Consider the following 17364-nt stretch of genomic DNA (forward strand, 5'->3'; position numbering starts at 1 on the left):
TTTTTTTCTTTTGATATTAGTAGCCAAATTGACCCTTTCCTATTTATATATATATATTATTCATCTTATATGACACGCTACACACGCAAAGGGTTGACTTTCTTTTGGGAGTAAACGGAGAAGAGTTGTATATTTAGAAAAATACAAAGTTACAAAAAGAACACTGATAAATAATTGTAAAAAAACTATAGAAAACGAGTTAAAGAAAAAAAAAACAGAAACGTCCTTATCATTTCATTTGCTAGGTCAATTCTATAGCTATAGTAAAATGCCAACGAGAAGACCAAGAATTAACGAAGCCAAAAGGATTATATTATTGGCAATAATTCAAATAGAAAACGTTCAACATATAACACAAAACATGTTCGAAATCCCCCAAAAGATAAAAATTCCCAAGAAAGAAAGAAAAGATGAGAAGTGTATCAAACTACGATCATTTGTACACCTTGGTCTTAATTATGCTTCCTGCTTTATCAATCTCTACCAACACTTTATCAGCCATAGACTCTCTCACCGTGGCAAGCAACAAAACCATCGTATCTTCCGATGAAACCTTCGAGCTTGGTTTCTTCAATCTCCCCTCAAGCTCTCGTTGGTACCTCGGGATTTGGTACAAGAAGATCCCTACGAGAACTTACGTATGGGTCGCGAACAGAGACAACCCTCTCTCTAACTCCAACGGAACTCTCAGAATCTCCGACAGCAACCTCGTCATATTCGACCAATCCGAAACACCTGTCTGGTCAACCAATCTGACCGGAGGAGATGCGGGATCATCTCCACTGGTTGCGGAGCTACTCGATAACGGTAACTTCGTGCTCAAGCAATCGAACAACATAGCGATAATCAAGACGGGTTCTTGTGGCAGAGTTTCGATTTTCTGACGGATACTTTGCTTCCCGAGATGAAGTTGGGTTGGGATCACAAAACCGGGTTGAACCGGTACTTGAGATCATGGAGAAGCCCGGATGATCCGTCAAGCGGGGATTTCTCGACGAAGCTAGAAACCACCAGAGGGTTCCCTGAGTCTACTCGCGTGGAACAGAGACTCGATCATCTACAGGAGCGGTCCGTGGAGCGGGAACCGGTTTGGAAGTGACGTGCTGGACATGAAACCGATCGATTACCTAGGTTTTAATTTCACAGCGAATAACGAACAAGTTACTTACTCGTACCGAATCACCAGACGAACGTTTACTCCAGAGTCGTACTAAGCTCCGCGGGGTTGTTACAGCGGTTCACTTGGTTCGAGACGGAGCAGAGCTGGAGACAGTTATGGTATTTACCGAGGGACCTATGCGATGACTACAGAGAGTGTGGAGATTACGGTTACTGCGATTTGAACACTTCGCCGGTTTGTAATTGTATCCAAGGGTTTGAGACGAGGAGGAGTAGCCAAGAAGCTGGTTGCGTGAGGAAGACGGGGCTGAGCTGTGACGGTAAAGATGGGTTTGTGAGGTTGAAGAAGATGAAGTTGCCTGATACTAGGGTGACGGTTGGGGACAGTGGGATTGGGTTGAAAGAATGTGAGGAGAGGTGTTTAAAGGATTGTAACTGTACGGCGTTCGCTAATATGGATATTCGTAACGGAGGATCAGGTTGTGTGATTTGGAACGGAGATATTTTCGATGTCCGGAACTTTCCTAATGGAGGTCAGGATCTCTACGTCAGACTTGCCGCTGCTGATCTCGGTTAGTTCTTTACGAAGTTATGTTTAGGTTTACCATTGTCTTGGATATACAATACAACAGTCCAGAGCAATTATACTGTGTTTGTTTTTTCATATAATGTTTTATAAAAGAATAGCAAAGTTTACTCTAGCAGGGTTTTTTTTCTTCTTTTCATTATTTACCTTGTTTTTGTTACAGTGGACAAGAGAACCAAGAACGGGAAAATCATAGGTTTGAGTATTGGAGTGACTATTATTTTGCTTCTTTTGTGTTTCATCATCTTCCGCTTTTGGAAAAAGAAACAAAAGCGATCAATAGCAATTCAAACACCAATTGGTACAATCAACCACTTTTATTTTCTTTATTGTTGTCAATATAATTTTGATATCCAGTATGTGTTGATTTTGTTGTCTGGATAAAACAGTTGATCAAGGGAGAATGGAAGATTCGCTTATGACCGAACTGGCAATAACAAGCAGGCGCTACATATCCAGAGAAAACAAAACTAATGATGATCTAGAGCTTTCATTGATGGAGTTTGAAGTTGTTGCCTTGGCAACAAACAATTTTTCTAACGCCAACAAGCTTGGAAAAGGTGGTTTCGGTACTGTTTACAAGGTAAACAAAAGTGTTACAGAACGTACTGAAAAATTATCACCGCTCAAAGGTGAGTTTCATTGTATTAATTAAATGTATGGACCTAATAGGGAAGGTTACTTGATGGGAAAGAAATTGCGGTGAAAAGACTATCCAAAATGTCTTTACAAGGGACCGATGAATTCAAGAACGAGGTTAGACTAATTGCGAGGCTTCAGCACATAAACCTTGTCCGACTTCTTGGTTGTTGTGTTGATAAGGGGGAGAAGATGTTGATCTATGAGTACTTGGAGAATCTAAGCCTTGATTCTCATATCTTTGGTTAGTATAACTCATACTAAACAGCTTCTATTCTAAAAATGTAACATATTTGAGGGATAAAGATAACACTTTTTTTTTTGTTGTGGTTTGATTTGTAGACATAACCCGACGCTCTAGCTTAAATTGGGAAATGAGATTTGATATTACCAATGGTATTGCTAGAGGACTTGTATATCTTCACCGAGACTCACGTTTTAGGATTATCCATAGAGACTTGAAAGCAAGTAATGTGTTGCTTGATAAAAATATGATTCCAAAGATCTCAGATTTTGGAATGGCCAGGATCTTTGGAAGAGATGATACTGAAGTTAATACGAGGAAGGTGGTGGGAACTTAGTAAGCACTCATTTTCTAAAACATTAAATTATATTTGAGCTTTTGTCTTTAATCTCAGTTCGAAACAATACAGCTTAAAAAATGAGTTAAATCTTTGTTATACAGTGGTTACATGTCTCCAGAATATGCAATGGACGGGGTATTCTCGATGAAGTCGGATGTTTTCAGCTTTGGGGTTTTGCTCCTCGAGATTATAAGTGGCAAGAAAAATAACGGATTCTACAACTCAAACCGTGACCTTAATCTCCTCGGCTTCGTAAGCTTAGCTAATAACTTGAAATCGATATAGTTCTGATGATAACACAATAAAAGAAAAACATTTCATCTTTTTGTGTATAGGTGTGGAGGAACTGGAAGGAAGGAAAATGGCTAGAGATCGTAGACCCGATCATCATAGATTCTTCATCGTCAACATGCCAGGCACATGAAATTTTAAGATGCATACAAATTGGTCTCTTGTGTGTTCAAGAACGTGCTGAAGACAGGCCAGTGATGGCTTCAGTAATGGCGATGATTGGAAGCGAAACTATGGTTATCCCTGAGCCTAAACGGCCGGGTTTTTGCGTTGGGAGAAATCCTCTTGAGATTGATTCGTCGTCGAGTACACAGGGAAATGATGAATGTACAGTGAACCAAATAACACTCTCGGTTGTTGACGCTCGATAGTTTTGACTTTTGAGTGTTACCCACCCAATATGTTTTGTATGCATGTTCACTACAAGAAAACAAGGTTATTCCCGACGCAGTTCCCAACGGAAACTATTCCGTCAGGAATTTCCGACAAAATCCCGACGAAAATCGGTTAGAAATCCATCGGGAAATACCGACGAAACAGTATCCGTCGGGAATTCCTGACGGAATTCCGACGCATTTCCGAAGAATATGTGACCGTTTGTGCATACCAACGTTGTTTTCGATGCAAGTTTGAATAGCAAAGTTTTACTTAGAAATGTTATATTTTTTTTAACGCTGATTTATTATTATGATATTACAATTATTAGGAACATTACATAGACGATTCGACAACCGATAATACTACCTGTCTTATGAAGATTTACACCTAACTGCATCATCTGAGCCGTCCTATGAAGATCCACGCCTGACCAGATTTACTTGCACCATGTTGAAGATCTCTTGTAATCCTTTCTTCCATAATCGCATAGTTGCATGTAATTTTTTCTTCTATAATCTGCATAGTTGCCTAATAAATCGCACTCTCTCCGGGACTTGTAATCTGGATGTAAAGAAAATCTGCAATAAATTGCATAGTCTGGGAGTCGAACCCCAGACCTGAATGTAGAAGCCTTTAGACCTTAACCACTAGGCTAAGGTGCTTCCACACTTAGAAATGTTATATAGGGTTGAGAAATTTAGTGTTGGCCCAGTCCATCCAAATATTTAGGAACCCTAATGCATTAGTCATAAAGTATTTAAGGCCAACTTAGAACTCGGTTAAAGAAATACAAAGTCTTGACAGGTTGAGACTTGTTAGATAATTTTTTCTTTTGTAAACAACAAAGATTTGGTGTATTTGTTAAAACTTCGGAAATAAAAATTTCTTAGAAAATTGTAAAATTAGGGAATTTTGCCAAAATAGTAAAAATTAAGAATTTCCGTTAAAATTGAAAAATGTTTTTCTGCCAGATCGAGTTTTCCACCAAACACGAAAATTTGATTTTTCCGTTAAAACCACAAAACAAAGTTTTATGTCAAAATTGTAAAATCGAGTTTTTCTGTCAAAACCGTAAAATCGAGTGTCTTTTTTTTTGTAACACTTAAGCTTGCAACTGAAAAATGGCCTCAGGCCCATGGTCTGCCCAAATGGGCCTTAATACAACAAAGAAGACAGAGATCGTTTTGCCAAACTATCGGCAGCGACATTTGATGATCGAGAGATATGAGAGAAAGTGAAACCGACAGAATCAGAGGAGAGTCTTTGAATGTCTTTCACAATTCCAAAGATTTCCTTTACCTGAGTGTCGTTGTTTATAGCTCTGATGAGCGTTTGATTGTCAGATAGAAAGATGAGCTTCTGGAGCCCTAGTTCTACTGCAGTGGTGACCCCGTGTCGGAGTGCGATTGCTTCCGCCATTAACAGCGATGAGATACTGTCTTCTGTAGCTGATCCTTGGTGAAAGCAAACCCTGTTGGAACAGTGAAGATCCAAGCGAATCCTGCCCTCATTGTTCCATGATCAAAAGCCGCGTCTGTTTTGCATGTCATCACCGGAGAGGGTGTCCTCGAGATCCGGCGGCTTCCTCCTGCACCAGGTATGGATTTGCTGATTACCGGAGAGGGTGTCCTGGAGTGTCTTTTTTAAAACTGTAAAATTGCATTTTTCCCACCAACCGTAAAATCAAGATTTTCCAAAAAAATCGTAACATCGAGATTCCCACCAAAACTGTAAAATTGAGATTTTTTACAAAACTGTAAAATTGAGATTTTTTACCAAAACTGTAAATTGAGTTTTCCCATGAAAATCGTAAAAATAGGGTTTCCCGCCAAAATCGTGAAATTAAGATTTTCCGTCAAAATCGTAAAAAGAAGAATCCCTGCCAAAACCGTAAAATCAAGATTTCCCGCAAGAACCATAAAATCGAGATTTTCTGCCCAAACCGTAAAATTGGAATTTTTCACCAAAACCGAAAATTGAGTTTTTCCGCTAAACCACAAAACGGGATTTCTTTCCAAACCCGTAAAATCAGGATTTTTTGCCAAAACCGTAAAGTGAGATTTCTCGCCAAACACACAAAATCGAATTTTTCCGCCAAAATCGAGTTTTTCACCAAAATCACAAAATAAGTTTTTTTCACCACTATCACAAGTCTTTAAATTGAAAGAAAAAATATTTTAGTTAGAAACAAAATTAATTTTTTTTGTTTTCAATTTAAAGACTTGTGATAGTGGTGAAAACCATTTTCTTTGGTTTATGTTAATATATGAGATAATTTGTATTTTGTAATAGATTACAAAAAATGTATTTCGCATAAAAAATAAAAGGGTTGAGAAGGGTTTCAACCCTAGTTTTTAGAAGCCCTGGCCGTTGGAGAGAGAGAGAACGCTGTCAAGAATTCGAACAGCTGGTTTTCGGTGGTTATGTTATCATCGGAACCAGCGTTCTCCTCTTTTATGTCTTGTGATTTATTGCTACTTGCTTTGGGTGCTCTATTTTAGGTTTTGGTTTTGGATTTGGTGACATCTAGGATGAGAGGGATGTCTTCGGCCTCAGAATTGTGTTTCTTCATTTCTGCTTCGAATTTGGAGTGTGTGTTTAATCAGTTGTTGTCAAGTTGAGATTTTCTTTAGTTTTGAGTTGTGATGCTTATGTTTTTCTTCGGTCGCTTGCAGTCGTGGTCGATTCGTTTTCGCCTGGTTCTAGCTTTTTGGTTTCGTCGATGTGAGTTGTATTTGCTGTGGAAGTATCTACTAGACCTTTCCTTTATCCACCATGGATTGGGTGAGTGTTTCAAGACGAAGCAGTGGGATTGATTTGTGGGTTTTCTCTAGCGAGGAGGGTGACTAGTTTAACTCTGTAGATCGCTATTCTGCCTAACGAGTGTCAGCGTGTAAGATGCGTAAATCTTCGCCGGTGTTTTCCATTTAACGTTTCAAGTTTGTAGGTCTTTGATCATAGCTCATGCTTTTACTGATTTTGCACCTGTTTTGGTTTGGTGGTGTATCTTTCAGGTTTGGTCTGCTTAAGTCATTGGTTCTTGGGTTATCTTCGCTCTCATATTTTTTCAGGAATGTCTGCGAGTTATGACTAGCCCATCAGTTTCATTTTTAGTACTTATAGCTCTCTAATAAAAATATGATATAATATGTTATCTCACATTTGAGTTCATTATGTTTAATTAAAATTACTTATAATACCACTTATATATTTATATAGCACTATAGCTATGAAAATGCTAAAGAGTTAATTATATTATAAAAATCAAATAGTTGTATTAATTATATTATAAAAATCATTAGTTGTATGAATATAATTTACCAATCATAAATTCATATTAATAATCAAAATGGAAACAATGTTGGTTTATATTTCTGACGTATCACAACTAAATATATCAACTATATTAGGCTTTAAAAAGTTTAAATGCAAAAATAAATAAGAAACAATTAAATACAATAAAATGTTGATAATTTTAAATGAATATAAATGGTGAAAGTTTTATGTATAGTAATTAGGATGAAACTAATTAATCTCGTTAGCCATAAAAATAGGAGTGGAACATTTAAAATATTGAAAGTTAATTAAGGGAACTTCAAAAAGATCTTATTAATATACATTTCTAGTGAAATATGTACATCTGTTGTTCAAAAAAAAGTGAAATATGAACATGTCCAAAATCTAAATGACAACATTTATAAATAGATAAAAAAATAGAATTCTAAATTAATAGAATACTAAACTTTAACCTGCACATCCGTGCGGGGTAAACTTTCATTTTATAAATATATAACTTTAATATAATATTGATTATAATTAAAAATTTATAAAAATGTATTTGTATTTTTTAAATAAATTTTTATTTAACACTATATTATTAATCACGAATTAATCATGCATTAATTTAAAAAATATTTAAAACTTATACTAAAATTTTGTTAAATTTGTTTTTCAACATATTTTGTTAGCTAAAATTATAATTTATTTTTTCAGTTAAAATTATTTATTATTAATATCCTTATAACTATTAAGGTTTTGAAATAATATTATATATTTAATAGATCAATAGATTAATATAAATAATTAAATATATATAATTGATGAAATGAACCTAATATGACTTTTTCATAGTAGATAAAAATATTATTTCTCTTTTAATAAAGAAGATATATTTTCTTTCTACAGCTACTTTTTAAAGCTTTAAAGCCTTATCGCTCAACTTTTTTTTAAATGTGGTTAGTTTTTTTTGTCGTTTGCTCATTTTTTACCAAAATAAAAAAACGATAAGTATAATAATTGATAATATATTTTTTTAACATAAAAGTCATAGTATTATTAGACATTAATTTGTTATATAATGAAAATATTGTATAGTTAATTGAAAACATTTACGAATGATTACCTTTGATAATACATAATTAAAAAACACTTTTTATTGGTAATTTTTTAGTGTTTTCAGTTTTATTTTATCCAATATATTTTATGTGTTTCAATAAAAAAGTAAACTGAGTGAAATATTTATCACAAAAATATAGCAACATCTTTGACAAGTATAATAATTTATTGTTCTTTATGTTAAAATAATACAGCTTCCTATTTTTGCTGAACTAAAAATGGAACACTAGAAATATTATAAATACAATGAAAATTTTGATAAACAAACCGTTCACTGTAAAAGGTTTTTGTAGATTTCAGTCCTCCAAACATTGGCCTGAATTCTGTACTAGTCTCTTTTGATATTTCACTAAGGACGCTACATATATAACTCTCTTTTTTGTTGTCACGCTACATATATAATTGCCACATATTTGTTTTCCTGATTTTCGGTAAAAAAGCTCATCAAGAATCACATGACAGTGATTAGGAACATGAAGCATACAAATAGAGATCATCCGTCTATTGACAAATCAAAACCCGGTTCAGGTCATTTTCGATGCTATATCATCAACATGTGATCAAATCTATCACTAACTTGTTCTAACTTTATTTAGTGTTGTTTTTGCTCTCATAGACCTTTTCTACACATTACATATCGATTAGCAAAATGACTTACTCTAAAATTTAGGTGGACATCTAGTGGAATGTTAAACATGTTGCTTTTAAAGACGACCATTAAAGAAGGTTAGAGAAGAACTCAGCAAACCTAAAGAAGATAACCAGAAGTAGTCAAGTTAACCTAATAAGTACATAAAATGAGTCACATGACAATGTTTCATTGACGATAACCAGTAACGGCCCTGAGGATAGTGCCATCTTAAAAAAAAAAAAAATTGCCTTAGGCGAAATATAAAATAAAAATCTTCTTATAAAAAAATTTCAACTTTTATTTATTGTGTTTCTTTTGATTAAAGCAAAAAAGAATGTGGTATTCAAAGAAAAGTTGGAAAATGAGTTTTTGTGTGTAAATTAGATTTTGTTAATAGAAAATTGAGAGTAATTAAAGATACTTTTTTGTTTTTATTGTATTTCAATTAAGTTTAGTTAATCATAGACCTTTTTATTATAATTTCACCAACTAATTGATAATTTAACAAATAAAAATAAACCTTTTAATTAATAAAATAACACTAAAAAAAATTTAGACCTATGAACAGATCGTAATTGTCCATGTTGCCATGGGTTAGAACTGGTCCTGTCTGAAGGGAAGCACTAGAAACTTGGGCTTCCGGCCGTGTATAAGTTAAGGATTTAATCGGCCAATAAATTATAAAAGTCCCGAGTAGGCTAGGAGTAATTAGAGCTGAATGACTAAACCTACGAAGGAGTTCGTTCGATACCTTCCTTCCTTTGTTTTTATTATAAGACAGTTTTCTAACTTTTAAAGATTACAGGCACTGCGATAACAATATAACATATATAAAATGTGCAGAAACTGAAGTGTAGATAGGCTTAAAGGATAATGGGAGCAAGGATATATCTGTGCCATGGATGGATTAAGATTTTGCATATAGAATATTCGAAAAATTTTGAGCCTCGTAAACTCAAATAGTCGTAGAGACTAGAGAGTGTGTTTTTTCTTTTGCTGGTATGTGACTACATGCATGGATTGTGCGGTCCAGTCCACGATCTATTTGTATATTAAAAATTATTATTGCAAGTATATTTCGAATACATTTACGTAAATTTACTTTAAGTTTTTCATTTCGGTTTTTCAAATTATCTATGTTTCATTCGATTTGAATTCATATCTGAGAACGGTTTCATCTAGGACTGCGCATATGGATCTTCGGATCGGGTTTGGATCGGGTTCTGTCGGATCCATATTAAATCTGAATCGGGTTCGGATATTTTAGATCTAAAACCAGTATTTTGAAATCCGAACCGGATCCGCGATTGAACTGGTAAACCCAGTGACCCGAAATAAATCCGGTTCGGGTTTTGTAAAAAACCTAAAATTTAAAAAACCGCAAAAAATTGCAAAAACCCATTAAAACCTGAAATCCGGTACCGGTTGAACCACTAGTTGAACCAATAGATAACTTTTACATTTTCTAAAACTTTTAATTATTTTTAGATTCATTTAATATTCTAAATTTCCAATTAAAAGTTAGGTTTCTTTTGGTTATTTTTTTCGTCGTTTTTTTTTCTTCTGCTAACTTTTACGGGCTCTGTATCTTTTTTTCTTCCTTTTTTTTTCTTTTTGATTATTTTTTAATATAAATCTATAGTAAAATCTATTCTAAGTTTACAACTCTATTCTTTGCCGATTAACAAATGATTTATTTTTTACATGTTTCTAACTTAAATAGTCTAAGCTATTTTTTGATAGTTTATATATCAAATGAAAATGAAAATATAAAAAGTAAAGCTAAGTATTTTTAAAATATTTTTAAACATAAAATATATACATATCCAAACTATTATTTTATGTTTTAAAGAACATTTAGAAAATATTAACTTTAGTTTCTATATTTTTATTTTCATAACTAATATATTATTATATAATAAAATTAATTCATTTCTTAACCCGCGGTTCACCCGCGGTCGACCCAATGATCCAGTGATTCGGTAAGTAGTCCGGTTCAGTGTCCGGGTCGGTTTTTAAAACATTGCCTAAAACTGACATGGCATACTATATTCAGTCAATATTTGTAAATTATATCTAAAAATTTACAAAATAACTTAAATTAAACTATTTATAATTAAAATAGAACATTTTTAAACTCTAAATTTATAACAACATATTACTTAAAATGTTACAAAATAATAACAAACATTATTAACAAAAGATGTTTCAACTAAATCATAAAATAATATATATATATAGTCCAGTTTTGAATATACATATTTTTAAGTCCGGTACAAATCGATTCTCATACAATAACATTTTTAGCTTTTTAACAAACAAATGAAAAATATTCAAAAAAAAAAATATATATATATATATCACTTTTGAAAAACATGCACAAAATCTCTAAAAATGGTAACTCCATATATAAAATAGTATAAAACACTCCATATATAAAAGTCAACAATTAAAAGTATAAAAGTCAACAATTAAAAGTAAAGATTACAGATTTACTTACATTTACTCGAAACAACCAAAAGAAAACATAAATCTGGGGTCAAAATCCAGTTCCCTTTATAGATACTGTATACTGTATATATACTGGATAAAAACAAAGTAGAGCCCACAAGTAGGCTTGGCAGCTTCTGCTTGGACTCTATAAAGCAAATTGAATCACTCTCTTCCTCTTCCTCCCACCACCACGGGAAAAAAGGTGCGATCACACTTACCTCACCTCAGAGAAAACTCAGATCCACCGATAGAGAGAGAGAGAGAGGTGTTGCTGTATGTCAGTAGATTGTGTTGAGACTTACTTTGGTGGATTCGGCGAACTCGTAAACCCTATTCAATGGCCTCAACTTCGCAAAAGACGACGCCATGTGCTCACCACTCCGCCTCCGCTCCTCCTCCTCCGAAACTCCTCTCCGCCGTTGAGTCCGTAATCCGTCCCGTCGATTCGATCCCAGACACGGCCAAGAAACCAGCAAACAAAGGTATTATCAAATCTCTAACTGAATAACTGTTTCGAATCTAAAGAATCTTACGATCTGCCTTTAGATTGATTCTCCTGTAGTTGGTACTGATCTTCGATTCGTGATTTTTGTTTGTATTGATATGATATGTATTAAATGTCGGTTATGTAAATCCGGTTTAGTCTTTGTACATTGATACCCGGTTTGTTCTGGTTAGGTAGTTACAACTGTATATAGTCATTTACTACCTAACCGGAACAAACCGGGTATCAATGTACAAAGACTAAACCGGAGTTACATAACCGACATTTAATACATACTGTATTAATAGTTTGGATTACTTGGATGATAGATAGCTAAATTGATCACTATGGTGTTTATTTGTGATCACCAATGCAGGAATCTCTGTGATGCCAAGGACGGAAACAAAGCACCCCTTGGATCCTCTATCTGCTGCAGAGATATCAGTTGCTGTGGCCACTGTTCGCGCCGCCGGTGCTAACCCTGAGGTACAAACACTAACAAACATTCTCGAAATCAAATGTATTATCATGGTGCTGAAGATATATGGTGAAACGGTTTGGTTTTTTTGCTTTGGCAGGTTAGGGATAGCATGCGTTTCATTGAGGTGGGTTCAGTGGAGCCAGAGAAGCATGTTGTGGCGCTGGCAGATGCTTACTTTTTCCCTCCGTTCCAGCCCTCACTGCTTCCGAGAAACAAAGCTGGACCTGTGATACCTATGAAGCTTCCTCCGAGGCGAGCGAGACTTGTTGTGTACAACAAGACTTCTAATGAGACAAGTGTGTGGATCGTGGAGTTATCTTCAGTTCATGCTGTCACTCGGGGTGGGCATCACAGGGGGAGAGTGGTTTCTTCGCAAGTGATACCTGATGTTCAGCCACCCATGGTATGTCCTAAGAAGTTTAGATGCTGTTTTTTGTTCTCGAGCTTCTCAGTCTAAGAGTATTGTGATTTTAGGATGCGGCTGAGTATGCGGAATGTGAAGCCATTGTCAAAGACTTCCCTCCGTTCATTGAGGCAATGAAGAGGAGAGGTATTGACGACATGGATCTAGTGATGGTTGATCCCTGGTATGTTAATAACGCATCTTGTTAGTTGCTGAGAGTTGTAAATTAAGGTGTGCTTTTTCCTTGAACCTGCCTCTGAACTTATTGTGCAGGTGTGTGGGTTATCATAGTGAAGCTGACGCTCCTAGTCGCAGGCTTGCGAAGCCTCTTTTATACTGTCGAACTGATAGTGATTGCCCAATGGAAAATGGCTATGCTCGTCCAGTTGAGGGCATTTATATACTTGTAGACATGCAAAATATGGTGGTGATCGAGTTTGAAGACCGTAAGTTTGTGCCACTTCCCCCATCTGACCCTTTGAGGAATTATACACCAGGTGAGAGTAGAGGTGGTGTTGATAGAAGTGATGTTAAGCCTCTCGAGATTATTCAGCCTGAAGGTCCAAGTTTCCGCGTAAGGGGTTACTTTGTCGAGTGGCAGAAGGTAGTTTTCCACCAACATCCCTAATTGAAACCTGATGTTAGTATCTAAATATGGCTAAACTTTTTGTTTACAGTGGAACTTTCGTATTGGGTTCACTCCAAGGGAAGGTTTGGTCATACATTCGGTAGCATATGTTGATGGCAGTCGAGGTCGAAGGCCTGTTGCACACAGGCTAAGTTTTGTGGAGATGGTTGTGCCATATGGTGATCCGAATGAGCCACACTACAGGAAGAATGCTTTTGATGCAGGGGAGGATGGTCTTGGAAAAAACGCACATTCGCTCAAGAAGGTTTGAAATCAGTTTATGTGTTCTCATTATATAACCAGATCTCGGTTTGCGTTTAACAATTAGGTTTTATAGGGGTGCGACTGTCTGGGATCTATCAAGTACTTTGATGCCCATTTCACAAATTTCACTGGAGGAGTTGAAACAATTGAGAACTGCGTATGCTTGCATGAAGAGGACCATGGGATTTTGTGGAAACATCAGGACTGGAGAACAGGATTGGCTGAAGTGAGAAGATCTAGGAGGCTAACAGTCTCCTTCTTTTGTACTGTGGCTAACTATGAGTATGGATTTTACTGGCACTTCTACCAGGTTAGTGGGAAACGTGATTAATCATTTTTAAAAGTAAAGTAGATACTAGTCATCTTTGCATCTATATTCTAAAAGGAAGACAATATATGTCCCTGCATGAGAATAAATCTTGTGTTTGGCACCTCACAATTGTTTTAAGGCTTTAAGCCTTAACACTCTGCTTGTGATTGTTCATTTGTGGACAATGATTTACAGTGCTGAAGTGTCCACCTGAGTTTCCTTTGTTTGATGATATGTATGTTATTTCATCTTTTTAGACATTTGAAGACTTAATATCATTTAATGTCTTGACTGATTTACTGTAGGATGGGAAAATAGAAGCTGAAGTAAAACTTACTGGTATCCTCAGTCTAGGAGCGCTGCAGCCTGGAGAAACTCGAAAGTACGGTACTACCATTGCTCCGGGGTTGTATGCACCAGTTCATCAACATTTCTTTATCGCTCGCATGGATATGTCCGTTGACTGTAAACCTGGTGAAGCTTATAACCAGGTAACTGCTGTTCTTCTTGCTGAACACATACATATTTTTGTAGAATCCCTAGTGCTTGAAAAATACTAAGGATACACGTTGTCAGGTTGGTGATTTTGCTGAGTGGTTAGCTGAATGTAACTTTTTATCTGTAGGTAGTTGAGGTGAATGTCAAAGTTGACGAGCCCGGTGAGAACAATATCCACAACAATGCTTTTTATGCAGAAGAGAAGTTACTTAGATCTGAAGCAGAGGCGACGCGTGACTGTGACCCTTTTAGTGCTCGCCATTGGATTGTAAGCAATCTGTACCTTGCACGATCTCGTTCAGTATTCTCTTAGTCTCCCTCTCTCATCTGAAACCATCAATATATTCAATGAATTAAGTGTTTTCTTCTTGTTGCTATCAACAACTCATTGTTAATATGTTTTCAGGTAAGGAACACAAGGACAGTAAACAGAACGGGTCAATTAACGGGATACAAACTTGTTCCGGGTTCAAACTGTTTGCCACTAGCTCGACCCGAGGCCAAGTTTCTAAGAAGAGCTGCATTCCTGAAGCATAATCTGTGGGTTACCCGTTATGCACCAGACGAGAAGTTTCCAGGAGGAGAGTTCCCAAACCAAAACCCACGCGCTGGAGAAGGTCTCGCCACATGGGTCAAACAGAACCGGTCCTTGGAAGAATCTGATGTCGTTCTTTGGTATGTATCCTTCTCACATTAAACTACTAATTACCAGAAATGGTGTGATTTTTAATGTGAGAATTTTGGTTTTTACAGGTATGTGTTTGGGATCATACATGTTCCTAGACTTGAAGATTGGCCGGTTATGCCCGTTGAACATATTGGTTTCACACTAATGGTAAAGTCAAAATCTTTGTCTGTTACGTAACTTTAACTTGCAATAAAAAATCTACAAATAAAATGTTTTGGTCTTCACAGCCACATGGATTTTTCAACTGCTCACCGGCCGTCGATGTCCCACCGAATCCTGCATGCGAAATGGATACTAAGGACAGTGAGGTCAAAGAGGTTGTAGCACCAAAGCCTCTTCAGACTGGTTTACTTTCAAAGCTTTGAAACGTGACATACTTTTAATACACTGGAGACATTGTTGTTGCTCAATTCAGTTTCGAATTGGAAACGTTTGTTGTTTTATGTGTTGGTTGCAGACTATAAGACATTGGAGTGTTCAATATTAAAGACTGATTATTTTGTTATGAATGGCAATCGATTATACATATTTAAGTCGGAAGAAATCAAATTATGTCTTATCGAAAATTAAGGACATACAAAATATTTAATTTCTTTGATAATTGTAAAAGCTATCCCGATTTTTATGAAATATTTCTGGAATATTCCTGGAAGGTTTATATACAACAACTGGATAAACACTACTAATCAACACTTGGAAGCACTAAACCCTTAAATCGACAGAGCATTTTTTAGCAGATGGAGAAGGCTTTGAGTTGGGAGATAAACAACTTTTCCGAAAAGAATAGTGCGATGAAGTCAGATCGTTTCTCAAGCGGCGGCTGCGAATGGTATAAAACGAGAATAATAAAGATCTTTAGCTTTCTTATACGAAACGTCTTAGATAGATGTTTGAGCTGATAGTAAAAAGGTTTTTTCTGTTAGGTATCTTTGTGTTTATCCGGAGGGAAAAATTGTGGATGATCACTTGTCTCTCTCCCTAAGCGTTGTGAATCCTCGAACACTGCTACCTGGATGGAGAAGACAAGCTAGTTTTTGTTTTGTTTTGTTGAATCAATCTGGCAAAGTTCTACATACAACAGTTGGTATAAATGATATGATCATATCTTCAGTTTTCTTTTTTTTTTCTTGAATTTCAGGACTTACAAGTTAGAGGGCACCTCTAACACATTTCTCTATTTTCCTCTATATATATATATAGTAAAATTATTTTGTTTTAGAGAAAAAATAGCAAAATATATTGAACATGGTCTTATAAGCAGTGCGATTGATTATACATCATACCTGATTTGATGAAAGAAAAGTTGATTTATCTTTTTATGTACATACAGAAAAAAGCAGATTGTTCTGTGCTGAGACTCCAAGCTGGGGTATTATCAATGTGTTGACTCTTACCAAGCTTCAACAAGCTGATGGGTTTATGGAGAACAACAAACTAACCATTGAAGTCGACATTAAAGTAACTAAAGTTGTTTATGAAGGAAAATCAACAGAGAATGAGATTGTAGTTGTTCACGGTTTCCATGTTCTTAATAGTCAGGTACGTCAATGAACCAGTATATATATATATATGGATTTTTGGGTCTTTTCTTTTTGTTTTCGTCTGTATATCCAATTAAAGATACAGTCTGAACTTTGTATCTAGTTAGCATTTCTGTGTAACACTGGCAGGCTGTTTCAGTATGCAACATGTTTGTGAAGCACCCAGACGTTGCGGTAGATATTAGATCAGAAATCAGAGAGGTGAAGACAGCATACATGAATATTCTCCTTGGTCTAGTCCAGACACTAGACAAGCCTCCTCAGAGCTTGTCGGAGACTGAGCTAAGCAACGCAGGCAGCGAGTTGAGCGAGCTAACTGATGCTGGCTTTAAGCTGGATTGGTTGAAGTCAAAGCTTGAGGAAGTTTCCTTGAAGAGGAAGGAACCATCTTCTGCACTCAAAATTGAACCGGAGAAGGAGAATAACAAATCTGCTACAGCTGCTGCTCCTCCAAGAGTTTCTCCATTTGAGTGCATACGCATTTTGATAAAGAAATTCTTTTTGGCTTGCTTCTAAAAACACTAAATGTGTTTTTCTAGTGAAAGTTTGGTGAGTGTTTATTTTTTTGTTTTAGTTTTTTTTTGTCTTCCTTTGTATCTCAAACAAGTTTGCTTGATAGTTTTTCTTAATCATTTTTGGCTGTCCCATCACTATACTCCTTGCTTGATCAGTCAAACAACCAAATGAGGTGCTTAGGCCTGGTAATATTATAGTGTTTATGACACATAAACATATTAAGTCTCCTTAATTTTTTCGAAATTAACTAGTACGGAGTAATATTTTTTTTGGGAAGCCGAGAGAACCTATTTTAAAGTTTCTATCTATCCATATTCATAGAGAGCATTGTTTTATTGGTTTATTCTATTCCAATTTGGTTATATAGAATATTTCAAATTTAAATAATAATACTAGATTTAGATTTTGATATGTGTGTCCGTTTGAGTGTATTTT

The 17364-nt window shown here is 35.6% G+C and overlaps 2 protein-coding genes and 1 pseudogene across 2 annotated transcripts; all 3 read left to right on the forward strand.

The window, feature by feature from the left end:
- The first annotated feature begins 361 nt into the window (after window positions 1–361).
- On the forward strand, window positions 362–3662 carry LOC130509667 (receptor-like serine/threonine-protein kinase SD1-6; annotated as a pseudogene).
- Window positions 3663–11250: 7588 nt separating this feature from the next.
- On the forward strand, window positions 11251–15377 carry LOC108847643 (amine oxidase [copper-containing] zeta, peroxisomal). The gene is made up of 12 exons (XM_018620940.2): window positions 11251–11598; window positions 11977–12086; window positions 12179–12484; window positions 12556–12668; window positions 12758–13088; window positions 13162–13377; window positions 13450–13686; window positions 13992–14177; window positions 14312–14452; window positions 14591–14859; window positions 14938–15019; window positions 15100–15377. The coding sequence occupies exons 1-12, from the start codon at window positions 11454–11456 to the stop codon at window positions 15235–15237; spliced, it is 2274 nt and encodes a 757-aa protein (XP_018476442.1). The 5' UTR covers window positions 11251–11453; the 3' UTR covers window positions 15238–15377.
- A 94-nt stretch (window positions 15378–15471) lies between these two features.
- Window positions 15472–17047, forward strand: LOC130509026 (MATH domain and coiled-coil domain-containing protein At2g42460-like). Its single transcript, XM_057004563.1, has 4 exons — window positions 15472–15701; window positions 15796–15956; window positions 16203–16411; window positions 16543–17047. Exons 1-4 carry the CDS (start codon window positions 15610–15612, stop codon window positions 16927–16929), a joined length of 849 nt encoding a protein of 282 aa, XP_056860543.1. The 5' UTR covers window positions 15472–15609; the 3' UTR covers window positions 16930–17047.
- The last annotated feature ends 317 nt before the right edge of the window (window positions 17048–17364 follow it).

Source organism: Raphanus sativus, chromosome 3, assembly GCF_000801105.2.
Source record: "Raphanus sativus cultivar WK10039 chromosome 3, ASM80110v3, whole genome shotgun sequence".
NCBI lineage: Eukaryota > Viridiplantae > Streptophyta > Magnoliopsida > Brassicales > Brassicaceae > Raphanus > Raphanus sativus.

What these genes read in the sequence shown, in the direction of transcription:
- LOC108847643 (XM_018620940.2), top strand. Translation starts at nt 11,454, where the DNA reads ATGGCCTCAACTTCGCAAAAGACGACGCCATGTGCTCACCACTCCGCC. An exon ending in CTGATGTTCAGCCACCCATG is followed by an intron (nt 12,485 to 12,555) that starts GTATGTCCTAAG and finishes TTGTGATTTTAG; the next exon opens with GATGCGGCTGAGTATGCGGA. An exon ending in ACGCACATTCGCTCAAGAAG is followed by an intron (nt 13,378 to 13,449) that starts GTTTGAAATCAG and finishes TAGGTTTTATAG; the next exon opens with GGGTGCGACTGTCTGGGATC.
- LOC130509026 (XM_057004563.1), top strand. Translation starts at nt 15,610, where the DNA reads ATGGAGAAGGCTTTGAGTTGGGAGATAAACAACTTTTCCGAAAAGAAT. An exon ending in TCAAGCGGCGGCTGCGAATG is followed by an intron (nt 15,702 to 15,795) that starts GTATAAAACGAG and finishes TTTTTCTGTTAG; the next exon opens with GTATCTTTGTGTTTATCCGG. An exon ending in AGTTCTACATACAACAGTTG is followed by an intron (nt 15,957 to 16,202) that starts GTATAAATGATA and finishes ATGTACATACAG; the next exon opens with AAAAAAGCAGATTGTTCTGT.